An 18,642-nucleotide genomic window follows, 5' to 3' on the forward strand; every position below is an offset into this window, starting at 1 on the left:
GGGTGGCCACTAGTGGTAAAGAACCTGCCTGCCGTAGGAGGTATGAGAGACACAGGTTCGATCCTTGTCGGGAAGATCCCCTGGAGAAGGAAACGGGAACCCACTCCAATATCCTTGCCTGGAAAATCCCATGGACAGAGTAGCCTGGCGGGCTACAGTCCATGGGGTCGCAAAGAGTTGGACACGACTGAAGTGACTTAGCACACACGCATGATAAATACGATAGTAAATGCTGTCTGGATGAGTGAGTAACGAGTGAATGCATGTATACATTAATAAGTGGCAGTGAGCTCCTCAAGGGTGGTGGGTCTTGAACCTCGGTCTCGCTGCGGGTACCCTTGTGCAATCCTGCCAATTTGCCAGGCGTTCTAATTTCTAGGAGCAGTCTCCAACGCCAGCGTGGCGGGGGCGGGGTTCCAAACCTCCGCCTGGGAGTGCCCACTCCGGGCGGTAGGGGGCGCCGGCGCGCGGCCGGGCGGGTCCCCCGGCACCACCCGCGCGAAGCCGGACCAGTGTCTACGCCATGCGCGCGCTGCTGCCACTGCTGCGCACCAGCTGGGCCTGGCCCGTGGGCGCCGCCGCCGCCCGCCTGCTGCGGGGAGCCAGCGCAGGGCCCGGGCCGCTTCGGACCATGGCCCTGTACCGCACTGAGGAGCGCGGCCAGCCCCACTCTCCCGATTACCGCCTCTTTTTCAGTAAGTAGCTCGCGGGAGGCCCGCCGCGCGTCGCACGGGAGGTTGGGGATGGGAGCGTGGCCTCCATCCCTGCGTCCGGCGGGCACAGCGCGGTCGCCGCGCGGTCCAGGCCACGTTCCCGCACGCGGGGGCCCGCGCCGAGCTGCGGGAGCTGCCTGCGAAGGGAGCCGCCAGGTCCCAGTCACGGAGCGCAGAGACGCAGGGCGACAGGCGGGGCCGCGCCGGGTCACCCTGAGCGGGGACCGGCGTCACCTGCCCGGCCCGCAGCCGTTAGCCCGGCCCCCGCCCAGCGTTCCGGATTCAACTGTGGTGAACGGAGTTCCCGGGTCAGCCCGCCCTCCGGGTGGGCGTAACAAAGCTTCTCAGGCTAGGGCCGCTGGCGATTGGAGAGGCAGGCGGGACCTCGGAGATGCTTGGTCCAGCTGTTCTTCTTTTATGGGGCGGGGCTCTGATGAAGGCTCAGCAGCCTGAATTTATACTCGTGAGTTTGCACCTTGAATGTGATCCACGATCAAGGACCAAGTTGGTTCCAAAGTAACCCCTTCTCCTCCCCAAATTGAGCAAATCCGGAGGGCGAAGCGACTTAGGACCAGCTAAAATGGGAAAGACCCAGGTCTCCCTTAGTCTCATTTTTTTTTTTTTTGCACCTGTGTGTTTCACTGTGCAGGTTAGCTAGGATGTGAAGCAGCGAGGTTGGTTGAGTTGCTGTCATCCCTCACTGATCTGAAAGCCCCAAGGGGAATAGTACCTTTTTTTTCCCCCCCCTAAAGTCGGCTTTGCCTTGCTGCTGCTGCTGCTGCTGCTGCTAAGTCGCTTCAGTCGTGTCCGACTCTGTGCCACCCCAGAGACGGCAGCCCACCAGGCTCCTCTGTCCCTGGGATTCTCCAGGCAAGAACACTGGAGTGGGGTGCCGGTTCCTTCTGCAATGCATGAAAGTGAAAAGTGAAAGTGAAGTCGCTCAGTCGTGTCCGACTCTGTGCGACCCCGTGGACTGCGGCCCACCGGGCTCCTCCGTCCACGGGATTTTCCGGGCAAGAGGACTGGAGTGGGGTGCCATTGCCTTCTCCGAGGCCTTGCCTTACTGCCCACCAATTAGGAATGCCAACTCTAGAGACTTTGAGTCTCAGCTCGAATCTGGATTCTTTAACTCTTAACTCTGTGATCCTGGAGGAGTTTCCAAACTTGCTGAGCCTTGGTTTTTCTCATATGTAAAATAGGGCTGTAAGAATTACATGGCATAGTGTATGCAAAGAGATTAGTCACAGCGTCTAGAATATAAATTATGTTGTTAATACTTGTGATCATTTTTGATACCTGTAATTTACAAAATGTTTACACGTTTCCTACTTGAGCCTAGGGTGGCTGCTAAGTCACATCAGTCGTGTCCAACTTGTGCGACCCCATAGACGGCAGCCCACCAGGCTCCCCTGTCCCTGGGATTCTCCAGGCAAGAACACTGGAGTGGGTTGCCATGTCCTTCTCCAATGCAGGAAAGTGAAAAGTGAAAGTGAAGTCGCTCAGTCGTGTCCGACTCTTAGCAACCCTGTGGACTGCAGCCTACCAGGCTCCTCCATCCATGGGATTTTCCAGGCAAGAGTACTGGAGTGGGGTGCCATCGCCTTCTCTGACTTGAGCCTAGGGTGGAGGCATATTTTATAGGAGAGAAGACTCAATTTGCATAGTTTTGTGGTTACTGTCTTTGGGTTGGAAGATGCCCTGGAGCAGGAAATGGCAACCCACTCCAGTGTTCTTACTTGGAGAATCCCATGGACAGAGGAGCCTGGTGAACTACAGTCTATGGAATCGCAAGGAGTCGGTCACGATTGAGCAACTGAGCACACAGGCACAGCTGATACTAAAATTCCAGTTTTCTTTAAACTTTTCTCCATATTCTTTCCCATCCTTATTTGGTCAAGGCTAATGAAGTAGAGCGGAGAAGGCAATGGCACCCCACTCCAGTACTCTCACCTGGAAAATCCCATGGGCGGAGGAGCCTGGTAGGCTGCAGTCCATGGGGTCGCATAGAGTCGGACACAACTGAGTGACCTCACTTTCACTTTTCACTGTCACGCACTGGAGAAGGAACTGGCACCCCACTCCAGTGTTCTTGCCTGGAGAATCCCAGGGACGGGGGAGCCTGGTGGGCTGCCATCTCTGGGGTCACACAGAGTTAGACACGACTGAAGCAACTTAGCAGCAGCAGCAATGAAGTAGAGAGGAACCATTAACAGGAAGACCCAAATTTCTGATGGATTGTTGTAAAACGTTACAACACGATGGTTTGAGGAATAGCTTTCCATGGTAACAGTGTTAACAGATTGGCAGATTTCAAGGTAGATAGAAGCTGTCTAACTCCTAAAATGGTGAAAGTATTTTAGATTTGTTATAAATAGAGTAATAAATTATGAAGTGTGTGCTGGACCTGTTAGATGTGGCACTGAGAAAATTTTAGTTATGGGCCCGAGAGGTTCATAATATTGATATAATTAGTTAAGGAAAATATAAAAACACTAAAAAATATTTTATTTGAATGTTGGCTGAGGAAAAAACAACCTTGAGGATCCTGGAGCATGCGGTGTAGCCTGCTGAGCACGGACTTTGGAATGGAGAGTCCTAGGCCTTGATTCTGGCTCTACAATGACTCGCTGCGTGCTGTTGGCAGGCCGTGGCGTCATCTCTTACATGGCCAGTGTCTGTAGCTGTGAAAGAAAGCAGTTGACCTACCAGTGCTCTTCAAGGCCCTCCTTAGTGCCAGTATTCTCTGGAGGGGATGACTAAGAGATACTCCTAACGTTATCTGTTAGGCATTTCTGAGGCTCTGTTGACCTCTTGCTGTGGTGTGGTTTTTTTAGTTGCTTCGTGTTTCAGACTCATGACTTTTCTATAGCTGGAATGCCACAAAATATATTTTATATAAATATAAAATATTATATTTATATCTCATTCAGTTGAAATAATTGACAGAAAAGAAGAAAAATGATTTTACTAAGGTTGATGGGCAAAAATTGGAAGGAAGTAGTTCAGAGGAGAGGCCAGGCAGTGAGATAGCCATCGAGATTGTTGGGTTGAACAATTCCTCAATTAAACGCCAGATGGCGTCCTTGACCCAGGACAGTTTATAGTTTGCTGGAAGGGGTAGGACAATGTGAAATGAAGCCCCTTCAGTGTTAGGGGGTATGTGGGAAACAGTGAGCAATTTACTCTTTATAAAGATAAATAAATTGGATATTTGTACTCTGGCAGTATCCGTGAGCAGTAATATGGTGCAGTTCTCTCCCTTCAAAGAAGAGCATCAGTATACCACTTTTTTTGAAAAATGTTGTTTAGTATTGTTTAGCAGTGAAATAATTTCCCACATTTCCAAATATTTCCCAAGCCTCTGTAATACTAGTGAAGTTGGGAGGTAGGCTTTTTTGAATTTCATTTCTGTAAATGGTTCTCTTTACCACCATTCAGAAGAATTAGAATAAATGATAGATGCAGTACTTGGTTTTTCCCTTTTAATTGGTGTTAAACCTTGTAGGAATAGTATTGAAGTGAGACAAGGTGATGGGGAAGAGCATCCTGGTGGTAATCATGAGGCCTCTTGGCCCTGTAATTTACTTTTTGTGGGGACTTGTGTGACTAATTGAACCTCTCACTACATCATTTTATTGAGCCACGGAAAGAGGAGATCGGAATCAGTCATTTTCCAAACTGCTTAGTTGAGCACAAGCATCCCATGGTGTATTATTAGATTTTCTTTAAAGGAAGAGCTTCATGGTTTATTAAATTAGCAAACCACTTCCCATTTTATTACCTTGGGGAGTCACCGTGTGCATATTAAAGTTCTTGGAAATTTTTATGTAACGTAACTTGTTCCAAACTTTTGAATCCCAAAGCCCCTGTTTCTCAGAACATTTGTTGACATTTTAGTAACTCTGGAGTTTCATAGAATTCTATTTGGGAAGCATTGAGTTCTAGATTAATAGTCAAAAGACTTGGGTTGTAGAGGGGCGGGATGGGGAGGGAGACAGGAGGGAGGTTCAAGGAGGAGGGGAAGTATGTATACCTATGGCCAGTTCATGTTGATTTATGGCAGAAACCATCACAATGTTGTAAAGTAATTATCCTCTAATTAAAAATTTTTTTAAATGGAAAAAAAAATAGGTTGTAGGCTTGGCATCACTTGATTTCCTTTAGCTCAATTTCTCCATCTGTAAAATGGGAATGGCACTGATGATTTTATAGAATTGCTTCCTTTAGCTCAATTTCTCCATCTGTAAAATGGGAATAACACTGATGATTTTATAGAATTGCTGTGGCAGCTAAACGATACCATATATGTAAAGATTATTAGTGTCTCCTGCTTGGTACATGGTTAATGTTTAAAAATATGTATTATTCCTTTTTCCCTTTTGACTTTAAGACACTAGACCAAAATTCTTGTTAGATTTTATAAAGGACGAGAACAGTGGGATATGGATAGAATTGGATACTTTGTGTCCCAATTTATTAATTCCAAGTCTCAGGAGTTTTAATGGGTACTGATGACCTGCAATCTTTTGAATTAGTTGTGAAATCATAATGAAGTAAGACTTGTTCATATAGGACTAGAGACATAACATTGTATGCCAGTATTTATTTGGTAGTCTCTATGTGTTTCTTTTGTTCATAACTTATAATTCATTATTTAAAATTTTTTAAGTTTTCTGAAAGGATGAGGAGAAACTAAGCTTTTCATAATTTGGATTTTTGTTACTGTGGGGTAGGTGACTGGTTCCGGAGAAGGCGATGGCACCCCACTCCAGTAGTCTTGCCTGGAAAATCCCATGGATGGGGGAGCCTGGTGGGCTGCAGTCCATGGGGTCGCTGAGGGTCGGATAGACTGAGCGACTTCACTTTCACTTTTCACTTTCATGCATTGGAAAAGGAAATGGCAACCCACTCCAGTGTTCTTGCCTGGAGAATCCCAGGGACGGGGGAGCCTGGTGGGCTGCCGTCTGTGGGGTCGCACAGAGTCGGACACGACTGAAGTGACTTGGCAGCAGCATTGGAGAAGGAAATGGCAACCCACTCCAGTGTTCTTGCCTGGAGAATCCCAGGGACAGGGAGCCTGGTGGGCTGCCATCTATGGGGTCACACAGAGTCAGACATGACTGAAGCGACTTAGCAAGCAAGCAAGGTGACTGGTTCACTTAGAGAAATAACGCCATAGATAATTCCAGTTGCTTTTATTTAGCATGAGAATGAATCATACAGGTTTTAAACAATGAATTTGTTTTATCATTTATAATAAGCATATGTTTATGTTGAAATTATTATATGTTTTCTTAACATACATCATTTGAATAGTAGGAGCAATCTGCCATTGAATGTACCACACATCTGGACTTAATAAAATTTACAATGAGTACTACACAAAAGGTGTGTTTTGAGCCTTAAATATATGAGTTCTTATAACCTTTTTTTTTTTAAAATTTTGCCTATATCATAGAACTTGAATTAATGTAATATAACATAATGGTTATTGTGTGGATATAGAAACATTAATTGTATTTATTTGGTTTTGTCATTGCCACAGCTTCCAGTAAGCATGTCCATAAATGGTTTTAGTAATCATATGTGATAGTATGTTGGTACTTGGCCTACATGTAGCTATTTGATGTATATGATACATATAATTAGATACAGGTTTTGCAGTCCATTTGATTTTCTCACTTGCTGATTTAAGTGAACTTTCATTCTGAAACAACTTGCTATTCTAAGAGAAAAACATGTAGATAACTTACAAAGTGACTGAATGAAATCTCATTTCAGTCCAGTTGAAGGTAAAATTTTGACATTGTTTGGCAACATCTAATATATTTCCAGTGGTCATGTATGGATGTGAGAGTTGGACTGTGAAGAAAGCTGAGCGCCGAAGAATTGATGCTTTTGAACTGTGGTGTTGGAAAAGACTCTCGAGAGTCCCTTGGACTGCAAGGAGATCCAACCAGTCCATTCTGAAGGAGATCAGCCCTGGGATTTCTTTGGAAGGAATGATGCTAAAGCTGAAACTCCAGTACTTTGGCCACCTCATGCGAAGAGCTGACTCATTGTAAAAGACTCTGATGCTGGGAGGGATTGGGGGAAGGAGGAGAAGGGGACGACAGAGGATGAGATGGCTGGATGGCATCACTGACTCGATGGACGTGAGTCTGAGTGAACTCCCGGAGTTGGTGATGGACAGGGAGGCCTGGCGTGCTGCGATTCATGGGTCGTAAAGAGTCGGACACGACTGAGCAACTGAACTGAATATACGTTGATGGGCCTGATAGAATTTGTTAGCTAATGCCTAGTAGGTATGTAGTCTGATTTTTGACAAAGTGAAATACCCCAACAAGGTGGTGGGGGTGACTCCCATTGTTTTTCTCTCTCCTCATAAATATCCAAAAGTGATAGTAGGTGGATAAAAAAAGATAACCCTGAAACAACAAATAAGAAGGAGCCATTAAAGCTGGTGATTTCAGAATATTTATAAAGGAAGAAAAGCAGATGGAGGTGTGGTTATTGGTGAAGAGGCACAGAGGAAGTCCCAACTTAAGTCTGTGTGCTGAGGGTCTGTAGTTTCAGAGGAAGCTGAGCTGCTTTGCAGAACCTCAGGGTCTGGGACATGTTGACATATGGGAGACACGTGAGAGAGAGAGAGAGATGTGGAGCTTGAAACAGGAGGAGCCGTGTAAGTTGTATTATGGGCTGGCAGGCGCATGGATGTTTACAATGCAGGCCTGGGGCTCAGGCCATGGCCTGATTCCTTCCGCAGAAGTTGAAGGACGTGCCTGGAGGCCGGTGGGACAGCCTGATGGCGTTGCTGTCTCTCCGACTCGGGGATGTGCCATTGTCACAGCCGGCTTCTTAAGCGCACGTCCTCACAGGAAGCCGGCCCTTGGCCAAGCCTCTCCCACACACATCGGCTTTTCCTAGTCTTTTATTCGTAACTATAGACCAGCTTGTCAGGGGTCACCTTCAGACAGGTTTTCCTCACTGCTACTGTTATCTACCAAACTGCTTTGTCGAAAGGTGACCTTCATGTGGCAAATTAATGATCAACTGAAAATTCTCCTCCCAGGTGAATTCTCAACAGTATTTTCACAGTCTAACCCTCTTCCTGCCTTGAAATTTTTTTTTTCCTCTCCTGGGACAACACTGTCTTTTATCTTCTTTTGATAGCTTCTCCATCAGCAGTTTCCTTTGCTGGATTCTCTGATCTGAACTCTGACCTTTGAAATGGCCCGGGACTCAGTACTTTGCACATATATCTATCTTTTCTCTCTCTAGGGCAGGGGTTGGCAAGCCCTTTCTGAAAAGAGCCCAATAGTAAATAGTTTAGGTTTTAGCAAGACCGGTGGTCCCTCACAAACTACTTAACTCTGTGTTGTGGGGCAAAAGCAACCAGCGAGTAAAGGTATGGGTATGGCTATGTTCCCCAAAGGCTGTTTATAAAAGTAGGGACAGCCCTTGTGCTGGATTTGGGCTGTGGGCCAGAGTTTCTGTTGCTGCTTTTGCTGTAGATGATCCCATCTATCGAGATATCCCTCCTCCCAGATTTGTAATGTTAGCCCTAGTCTCTTCTTGAGCTCAAGATTTACACATGCGGTAAATGTACTGTGTATTTCCACTGAGATGTCCCAGAAGTTAACCTGAAGTTAATGTGTAGAAAACAGAACTCCCTGTCCCCCACCCCTACCCAACTATTTCGGCCTTCACACCTATGACCAGTAACTTAGGAACCATTGTTGTGGCCACTCTTACCCTATATCTAGCTACTAGTCTCTCCCTTCAGTCCAGCTTTTGAAATGTATCCAGAAGACAGTTACTCATCTCCGCTGCCACCTGTGCTCCTGTATCCACATCACCAGCATCTTTCACTTGACCGATTGCAGGGGCCTCCTGGTTCTTCACCCTGCTCCACCACTGTCTCCTGAAGCCTGCTTTCCACCAGAAGTCATGACATATAAGTCTGATCATGCCAGGTTCTTCTCTTACTGTTGCAAGGTCCTGTGTGAGCTGATCCTGGGCTTCGTCACTGAAGTCTTTGCTTACCTCTCTTCCTTCAGATCATCGTGCTCCAGCCATCCTGGCCTCTGGGTGTCTCCAGATGCCCTGTGTTTTCTTGCTTCAGCACCTCTGTGCTTGCTCCTCATGCAGTGTGCCTCCCTAGATGTCTGCTTGACCCTCTTCCTCGCTTCATTCCGCTTCCCTGGCATTTCCATATAAAATATTATCTCCTTCCGCCATTCTTTTCTTGCCCAATACCTGATCAAGTTAAAAGCATATTCATTGCTTCTATGCACCAACCCCTGAGCAGAATATAAATTCCACAAAAGCAAGGACTTTGTATATCTAGTACCTAAAACAGTGCTTAGTATACTGTATGTGTTCAATAAGTATTTACTGAATGAATGATTTTAAGAAAACCTTAAAAACTAAATGGGAAAAAAGAAAAGAGAACCAGAATTTTTCAGAGTCACACAGGTATCCACTGAGATTTCAGCAAGTGATTGTACCCATTAAGAAGGAAGAGGAGGCTATGAAGAAAAGGCAGTCAAAGAACAAGAGCTTTTGGAGATTAAAATCTGATTAAGACACAAAAGTTGATAGAAGGGGAAGTGGGTAAATTGGTGTTCTGTTATTTTAAGCCACCAAGTGTGTAATAATTTGTTAGGGCAGTCCTAGAAAGCTGATACAGAGAAGTTAGAACATAAGGTAAAGAAATCTACCAGAAAGTAAAACAAAATGTCAAAGAGACAGCGGGGGTGGGGGTGGGGGGGGGTGGGGGGTGGGGGGTAGGGGTAGGGGGTGGGGGGGGAATAAAAAAAGGTAGAAGAAACATAGAGATTTACTCTAGGAAGTTTTAACATTTGGATACTATGAGTTCCAGAAGGAAACAACAGACAAAATGAAGAATTTTCAAAGGAATAGTGAAAGAGATCTAAGAATTTAAGTACCCAAGTGCTCTGAGTCCCTGACTCTGCTGTGAAAACTCAGAAAACAGAGGCTTTTATAAAGAAGACCCTGAAAGTCCCTGGGGTTGGGAGGAGGGGAAGCGGGGAGAACAGGCCACCTGCAGAGGACCAAGAACAAACTGGTATCTGACTACGAGCAGCCCTGAAAGCTCAGACTGGAGTAACGCTTCCAAAATTCTGAGATCGTTTTCCTTCTAGAATTTACCCTGGCAATCATTAATCCAGGGTGTAGGCTGAGTCAAGACACTTCAGGCATTTAAGGACTTTGGAGACTTACCTCCCGTGCCTCCTTTCTTACACTACACAAGTTAGGAATATGCTCTTGCAAAACAGGTAAAACAAACAAAGCTGAAAGCATGGAATCCAGAAAACAGATCTAAGTTGGAAACCAACAAAGCAGAGTCTCAAGATGCCAAGAAAGCATCCAATCCAGATTGCAACAGAAAGTATGATTTCCAAAGGGAGCTATTTGGTTAGAGAATTCCATAGTTTCTGTGGAAGCTGTGAGACATTTGAATAATTGATAGATATGATTATGACTGACTAAGGAAGAAAATTAGAAACACAACTCAAAATAGAAGTTGAACAGAAACGGAAATTATCTGTAAGATTCTACTTGGCCAAAAATCAACATCTAGCAATGCTTCTTAAACTTGCCTGACTCATATGCTTACTAATAATATAAATACCCAGATTTCTCTCCTTATGATTCTGATTAACTAGGTATGAGATCTGCTTAATAAGCAATCGAGGCTTTTCTGATCTTTAGGAAATACACTAACAGGAAAAGCATGGAAAACTCAATAGGATTATAGAACATTTTATCAGCTTTGAAGTGAAAAAATGTAAGTGCAGAAGATAAAAAATAAGGAAAAAGAATGAAGAAAGAGAAAAAGCCTTGTAAGTTGAGTCAAGAAATGCTGTTTATGTTTTGATGAAGCAAGGAGTAAAGCTGTAAAGTATTGGCCAACAGAGAATTTAAAGGGATTAGGTTGCAGTCAGATGAACTAAACTTACCTTTCAGAGCCGAAATCAGTAGATAATATTCTAATATTGTAAATTAAAAACTATATGAATATATTACAGTATTTGAAAAAGTAAATTGGCAACAATTTGGTTATAATTCTAAAGAACAACCAGTCTGAGCTGCAGATAATGAAGTTCTAACCTAAGATTATCACTACTTTATTCTGAGCCTCTAAGAAAGGGCTGTTTCTGATGTGTGCTGCAGTTCTGTCTTTAAAAGGTGGCATGCGCTGCCACAGTGCTTGCTGCGTGTACCAAGTCTGTCCATGGCTCAGAGGTATAATAAGGATTACCCCATTCATTTTAGACCGGATCAGAGAGAAGGCAATGGCAACCCACTCCAGTACTCTTGCCTGGAAAATCCCATGGACAGAGGAGCCTGGTAGGCTGCAGTCCATGGGGTCTCTAGGAGTCGGACACAACTGAAATGACTTAGCCCGCATGCATGCATTGGAGAAGGAAATGGCAACCCACTCCAGTGTTCTTGCCTGGAGGATCCCAGGGACGGGGGAGCCTGGTGGGCTGCCATCTATGGGGTCGCACAGAGTCAGACACAACTGAAGCGACTTAGCAGCAGCAGCAGCAGCAGGATAGAAAGCACAGGTTTCTCTATCTAGAAGTGGAGTGGTCCTATGAAATTATCCATCAGCTGAAATGTTTTAAAGAAGCCATACCTTAGGAGACCTCTTGCTAACAAATGCACAAGATAAATGGAGAGAAAGCACAGGTGCTCATGGACGTCGTTCAGAGCTCTGGCAACTTGCTGCTGAGATGCTGAGTGTAGTTCCCAGGAAAGGAGCTTGCCTGGCCACACGCACTGCTCAGGGCTGCTTGATGCCGCCATTAACAGCTGCTGAAAACACACTGAATGCTGCTTTCATTTCTTTTTTTTTTTTTTTTGTAAAAGTTAAAAATCCTCTTTGGATTTTTTTGTTGCTGTTGTTATTGTTAGCAAAAACAGGCACTAATATAGGTCTTTTATAAAAGTGAAGTGGCTTAAACCAAACTTTTGAAAAGCAGGGGATACCAGAACCTATCTTTAAACCCACCTTTAGAGAATCTTAATGTGTTTAAGAATCTTAATGCATTTAATGTTGCTTAGAACTCAACATTCAGAAAACTAAGGTCATGGGATCCAGTTGCATCACTTCATGGCAAATAGATGGGGAAACAATGGAAACAGTGAGAGACTTTATTTTCTTGGGCTCCAGAGTCACTGCAGATGGTGACTGCAGCCATGAAAGATGCTTGCTCCTTGGAAGAAAAGCGATGACCAACCTAGACAGCATATTAAAAAGCAGAGACATTAGTTTGCCAACAAAGGTCCATCTAGTCAAAGCTATGGTTTTTCCAGTAGTCATGTATGGATGTGAGAGTTGGACTTTAAAGAAAGCTGAGTGCAGAAGAATTGATGCCTTTGAATTTGGTGTTGGAGAAGACTCTTGGAGTCCCTTGGACTGCAAGGAGATCCAACCAGTCTATCCTAAAGGAAATCAGTCCTCAATGTTCATTGGAAGGGCTGATGCTGAAGCTGAAACTCCAATACTTTGGCCACCTGATGTGAAGAACTGACTTGTTTGAAAGGACCCTGATGATTGAAAGATTGAAGGCGGGAGGAGAAAGGGACGACAGAGGATGAGATGATTGGATGGCATCACTGACTCGATGGACATGAGTTTGAGTAGACTTCGGGAGTTGGTGATGGACAGGGAAGCCTGGCGTTCTGCAGTCCATGGCGTCACAAGAGTTGGATACGACTGAGCGACTGAACTGAACTGAATGCGTTAAGTGAAGCCTAATATACTTATAGTACTGGCTTTAGAACACTTCTGATGGATTCTTATCCTTTCTTTGTACGTTAGGTCAGTGATTAGCTCTTTGATTGTGCCAAGAGGACTTCTTTGTCTCTCAGTTTGTAGGATGATGCTGATCCTGATAGTGTGTAGTGCGCACTAACTTAGCTATAGGCATTGCTCACATTTTAGCACTTTTGTATTATGACATCTAATACATTGCCTTTTGCATACTAAATTGTATATTATTTAATTACAGGAAATTGAGAAAAGTGTCAGAGAAATCGAGTGACTTTATCAAACTCAGCAACTACAAGGCAGACTCTTGCCCTCTGTATTCATTGCTCCTGTACAAAGTTATTAGTATTATGCCCATCAAAGCATTATAATTATCAGAGATCTAAGGCCCTATTTTATTTTCCCAGACGTTTTTCTTTTTTTTCTTTATTATTATGTTTTTATTTAAACTATTTCATGACCCAAATGGCTTCTAGTAGGTTTGGTTATCTGAGTCAAACCATTCATTTACCTGTATATTCTTTTTGGCTTCCAGAATGGCAATTAGAAAATTATTTTAATGTATGTATTGGCACTGCCTTAGTGTTTGAATATATTTAGACCCCAGTTTGAAGTGATAGATGTCAAAGAACACTTCTCACAGATCTTTAGCTTTTAATGATCACAGTCTAGTCCTGTTTGCCCTCATACTTGAGTAGCACATACTTCTCTTCTTAGTATTTGTTGAGACTTGTCCCCAGTTAACAAGAGCTTTAGGGAAACTTCACACCGAGTCAGTGTGCTAGAGGTATCATTTAGTCTTAATTCCAGGTAGCCCAGCTGTTCTTTCAAGTTTCCTGTACTTCATTAAGTTTAATAACAAACTTTCTTGGTTTGTAGGACTTCCTGAATTCTTAGAGCTGTGGTGGTTGTTAATTTCCATCAGTGATAGGTTGCAAATGTAGCAACATAGTAATGTGCTAATCTTTCTTTTGTTCAGAATTCTACCTTATCTTTATGACTTAGTAGAGAAAAGAACCGCAGATGGGTGATTGTTATTTGCAGTAAGTGCTCCTATTTATACCTTAAAATGTACTATAGTTTTCTAAACTGCCTTCTTTTTTGTGTGAACAGTTCTGAGCTTTAGTAGAAATACAGACTCTTTTAAACACCAGCACAATGATGGTGCAGAACAGTCTGTCACTCCCCCAGATTTTCTCCCGGCTCCTCTTTTAAGTCAACTCCACCCTCTCCGCTCAACCTCTGGCAACCTCTGGTCTGGTTTTTAATCCCTATAGTTTTGCCTTTTCCAGAATGTTATCTTAGTGGAGTTGTTTGAATCTAGCTTCTTTCACTTAGCATAATTGCATTATAGATTTTTTTCATTTTCTTTTGTGTATCAGTAGTTCATTTTTTATTATGGACTAATGGCTGCTGCTGCTGCTGGACTATTGAGTAAAATGCCATTGTGTGGGTTTAATAGTTTGTTTATCTGTTTACCAGTTGGATATTTGAATTGTGTCCAGTTTTTGTGGTTATTGAGTAAAGCCACTATAAACATACACTGAGAAGTTTTTGTTTGAGCATAAGTTTTCATTTTTCTTTATTTCTGGATCATACGTTTATAAGAAACTGTCAAACTATTTTCCAAAGTTGCTGTACTGTGTTCAATTCTCCACCACTATGTTTTATTTTAATAGAAAATATGTAACTGTGACCCATTTAAGTAACTTTGTTATTTATAGAAAAGTAAATAATCTTGCAGCAAACTGATAATTTTGTTTTCTGTTCTTTTTAAAAAAATTTTTTTATCGAAGGATAATTGCTTTATAGAATGTTGTTGTTTTCTGTCAAACCTCAACATGAATCAGCCATAGGTATTGTTTCCTGTTCTTTGTGTTGCTCATAGATGTCTTTAAAATCAGGCAGAGAATTTGAAATTTGAAGTGGTATGTGAAAGAGAAGTTTTTTTTTAAGGTGCATCCTTTTTAACTGATGGAAAAGAGCTTTATAGATCTTCAGTTCAGTTCAGGGAGAGTTTTATATCCTTTGCCACTTGTGTGCTTTTTCTTATCTTTATCATAGTTTGTGCATTGGGTCATACATAAGTCACTTTGTTGCTAGGGTGGGAGAGGGTAAATTATATTAGAAGCTTGTACAGAAAAATGAAATAGTAATAGAGATATTTGCTCAGCACATATTAACTGAATGCCTACTAAGTGCTGGGAACTTTTCTGGGTTCTGAGGATCCAGTAGACAGCCTAATAGAACAAACAGAAACACAACAACAAAAGGTCTTCTTTCTTCAGGAACTTTAGTGATAAGTGGTAAGGAAAACCCACACAGCATGAGATGAGGAAATGAAATTTTGGTGGAGTGTGGGCCATTGTTAAGTTGTATATTTCTAATTTTATTGGACAGAAGCCATTGTTTGTGTTCATTTGTTTAAATAAACTTTATTTTGGAATAATTTTAGATTGGACAAGGTTGCAGCAATTGTACAGAATTTCAGTATATATCTTACCATGTTCCCTAACATTAACATCTTTCATTACCACTGTGCATTTGTCAAAGCTAAGAAACCAACATTGATACATATTATTAACTAATTCCACATTTTATTTGGGTGTCACTGATTTTTCCATAATATCATTTTTCTGTCCCAAGATCCAGTTTAGGGTACCACATTTCCTCTTAGACATTATATTTCCTTCAGTCAGTTCATTCGCTCAGTCGTGTCTGACTCTTTGCGACCCCATGAATCGCAGCACGCCAGGCCTCCCTGTCCATCACCAGCTCCCGGAGTTCACCCAGACCCATGTCCATCGAGTCAGTGATGCCATCCAGCCATCTCATCCTCTGTCGTCCCCTTCTCCTCCTGCCCCCAATCCCTCCCAGCATCAGAGTCTTTTCCAATGAGTCAACTTTTCACATGAGGTGACCAAAGTACTGGAGTTTCAGCTTTAGCATCATTCCTTCCAAAGAAATCCCAGGGCTGATCTCCTTCAGAATGGACTGGTTGGATCTCCTTGCAGTCCAAGGGACTCTCAAGAGTCTTCTCCAACACCACAGTTCAAAAGCATCAATTCTTCGGCGCTCAGCTTTCTTCACAGTCCAACTCTCACATCCATACATAACCACAGGAAAAACCATAGCCTTGACTAGATGGACCTTTGTTGGCAAAGTAATGTCTCTGCTTTTGAATATGCTATCTAGGTTGGTCCTAACTTTCCTTTCAAGGAGTAAGCGTCTTTTAATTTCATGGCTGCAATCACCATCTGCAGTGATTTTGGAGCCCCCAAAATAAAGTCTGACACTGTTTCCACTGTTTCCCCATCTATTTCCCATGAAGTGATGGGACCGGATGCCATGATCTTAGTTTTCTGAATGTTGAGCTTTAAGCCAACTTTTTCACTCTCCACTTTCACTTTCATCAAGAGACTTTTGAGTTCCTCTTCACTTTCTGCCATAAGGGTAGTGTCATCTACATATCTGAGGTTATTGATACTTCTCCCGGCAATCTTGATTCCAGCTTGTGTTTCTTCCAGTCCAGCGTTTCTCATGATGTACTCTGCATAGAAGTTAAATAAGCAGGGTGACAATATACAGCCTTGACGTACTCCTTTTCCTATTTGGAACCAGTCTGTTGTTCCATGTCCAGTTCTAACTGTTGCTTCCTGACCTGCATACAGGTTTCTCAAGAGGCAGGTCAGATGGTCTGGTATTCCCATCTCTTGAAGAATTTTCCACAGTTTGTTGTGATCCACACAGTCAAAGGCTTTGGCATAGTCAATAAAGCAGAAATAGATGTTTTTCTGGAACTCTCTTGCTTTTTCCATTATCCAGAGGATGTTGCTGACACCTTTTCAGTCATTCCTTTCATGAGTTTGTTTCTTGATGACCTTGAGACTTCTGAAGAGTATTGGTTAGGTATTTTGTAGAATGTCCCTCAGTTTGGGTGTGTCCAATATCTTGTTGATGATGAGACTGGAGTTATGGGTTTGGGGGAAGAACATGGCAGATGTGAAGTACCTTTATCCCGGTGTATCAGGGGATCCATGCTATGAACACGACTTGTCCACTGGTGATATTAACCTTGATCACTTGGTTAAGGATACTGATCATCAGGTTTCTCCATGGAAATGTTTTTTCCCTTCCACACTCTGTTCTTTGGAAGCAAGTCACTAAGTCTAGTCCACACTTGGGGAATAGGGTAAGCTTTATTTTTTTGTGGGGGGAGACATCTATATATATTGTTTAGGATTTTTCTGAAGGAAGATTTGTCTCTTCTGTCATTTGTATTTATTTATACAATCATTTATTTGTATTACTATGGATCATGCATATTTATTGTATACTTTGGATTCTAATGCATTACAGGCATACCTCGCTTTGTTGTACTTTGAAGATACTGAACGTTTTACACATAGTTTTGTGGCAGCACTGTGTCATGCAAGGCTGTCCGTGGCAGTTTCACAGAAGCATTTACTACTTGGTGTCTCTGTGTCACGTTTTGATAGTTCTCGAAATATTTAAAACTTTCATTATTATAATATTCGCTATGGTGATATGTGATTGATGATCTTTGACGTTAGCAGTACGATTCATTGAAGACTCAGATGATGGTTAGCTTTTTTTTTTTTTTTTTGCAATAAAGTATTTTTTAAATGTATAAATTGCTTTTTTAGATATAATGCTATTGCACACTTAATAGACTGAATGTAGTGTAAACATAACTTTTATGTACATTAGGAAACCAAAAATTTGCCTGACTTTCCTCATTGCGATATTCGCCTTACTAACAGTGGTCTGGAACCAAGCCCGCAGTGTCTCCAAGGTTTGCCTGTAACTGTTATTTATTTTGTTGCTCAACTTACTCCAGCTTTGGCCTTTGGGAGCTCTTTCAGGTTGACTCCTTTCCCCTTTGACGTGCCTGTGAGTGAGTGATCGTCGCTCAGTCATGTCTGACTCTTTGCAGCCCCATGGACTGTAGCCTGCCAGGCTCCTTTGTCCATGGAATTCTCCAGACAAGAATACTGGAGCGGGTTGCCATTTCCTTCTCCATTGACATACCCGTAACTTTTTGTTTTTTTGAGCACTTGGTAACTTTCTGGTACTCCAGGATATTCCAAGCTCATCTTGTATTTTCTTTGCCCCGGGCGTAGAATAAGCCCCTTCTTCAAGAAATCCTAGTTCTTCTCACTGGAGAATGGTACTTAGAAACCAAGATTTGGGTGTTCTGTATACTTGTTGCTACTGGAGTGTTAGCCAGTCCTCACTTTATTTATTAAAATATTTTTAAAGTCTAAATTTGAAAATTATACCAAAGAAGTAGCAGGCCAGAAGTAGTACGTACCTTGACTTTGGAAATTACAAAGTGAAAATTTTCTATGGCTATATTAAGCCCAGCTTTTGGAAACACACATTCCAATAAAAGTATGCATTCATATTTTATTTAAATAATATATACTTTTAAAGTTATTTTAAATATATATTTCAGTATGCAATGAGGATAAAATAGTTTCACTTATTGAAATTTGTTTTTGTTTTAAGCTTACCTTAATATTAGCATCCTTATCACTGAGTGGAACAAATGACTTGTTTCTTTTATTTTGGTAGGACTTTTAATCTTTTGTTTCATGTGGGTTGTAGGTGGAAATGAGGAATTATGTTGTTAGGTTTTTCTTGGGAAAATTGACATCAGTTTTAACCCAGTTCACCTATTCATGAACCTCTTTTCAAAAGTAAGATTTTTTCATATTTGGAGTTTTAGTCTAATTTAGACTTTTTACTTTGGATATTTAAGCCACAGGGGTAAGTGAATGGTTTCAGCAGCCCAGATATAGTTGATTTGGTGTGTACAGCAGTCCCCCTTATTTGTGGTTTTGCTTTTCACGATTAAGTGTTAAATGACGTGCCACTGTGTTCTGAGTAGCATGGTGAAGTCTGGTGCTGTCCTGTTCTGTCCCTCTCCTGGGCCTGAGTCATTCCTTTGTCCATCCTTAGTAGATAGATGTCTTGGTTGTCAGACCAACTGCCCAGACAGAGCTTGTGTTCAGGTAACCCTTATTTTACTTAATAATGGCTTCAAAGCGTTGTGATGCTGGCAATTTGGATATTGTCTTACTGTGCCTAATTTATAAA

At 42.5% G+C, this 18,642-nt stretch overlaps 1 protein-coding gene across 2 annotated transcripts in view; it reads left to right on the plus strand.

Moving 5' to 3' along the window:
- The first annotated feature begins 478 nt into the window (after positions 1-478).
- PPA2 (inorganic pyrophosphatase 2) overlaps positions 479-18,642 on the plus strand; it is a 96,200-nt gene continuing 78,036 nt past the window's right edge. For both annotated transcript variants that reach the window (XM_006076383.4, XM_006076384.4), the window contains exon 1: positions 479-695. In XM_006076383.4, the coding sequence (XP_006076445.1) occupies positions 524-695 (172 nt within the window). In that variant the 5' untranslated portion in view covers positions 479-523. The remainder of the gene's footprint in view (positions 696-18,642) is intronic.

Source organism: Bubalus bubalis, chromosome 7, assembly GCF_019923935.1.
Source record: "Bubalus bubalis isolate 160015118507 breed Murrah chromosome 7, NDDB_SH_1, whole genome shotgun sequence".
NCBI lineage: Eukaryota > Metazoa > Chordata > Mammalia > Artiodactyla > Bovidae > Bubalus > Bubalus bubalis.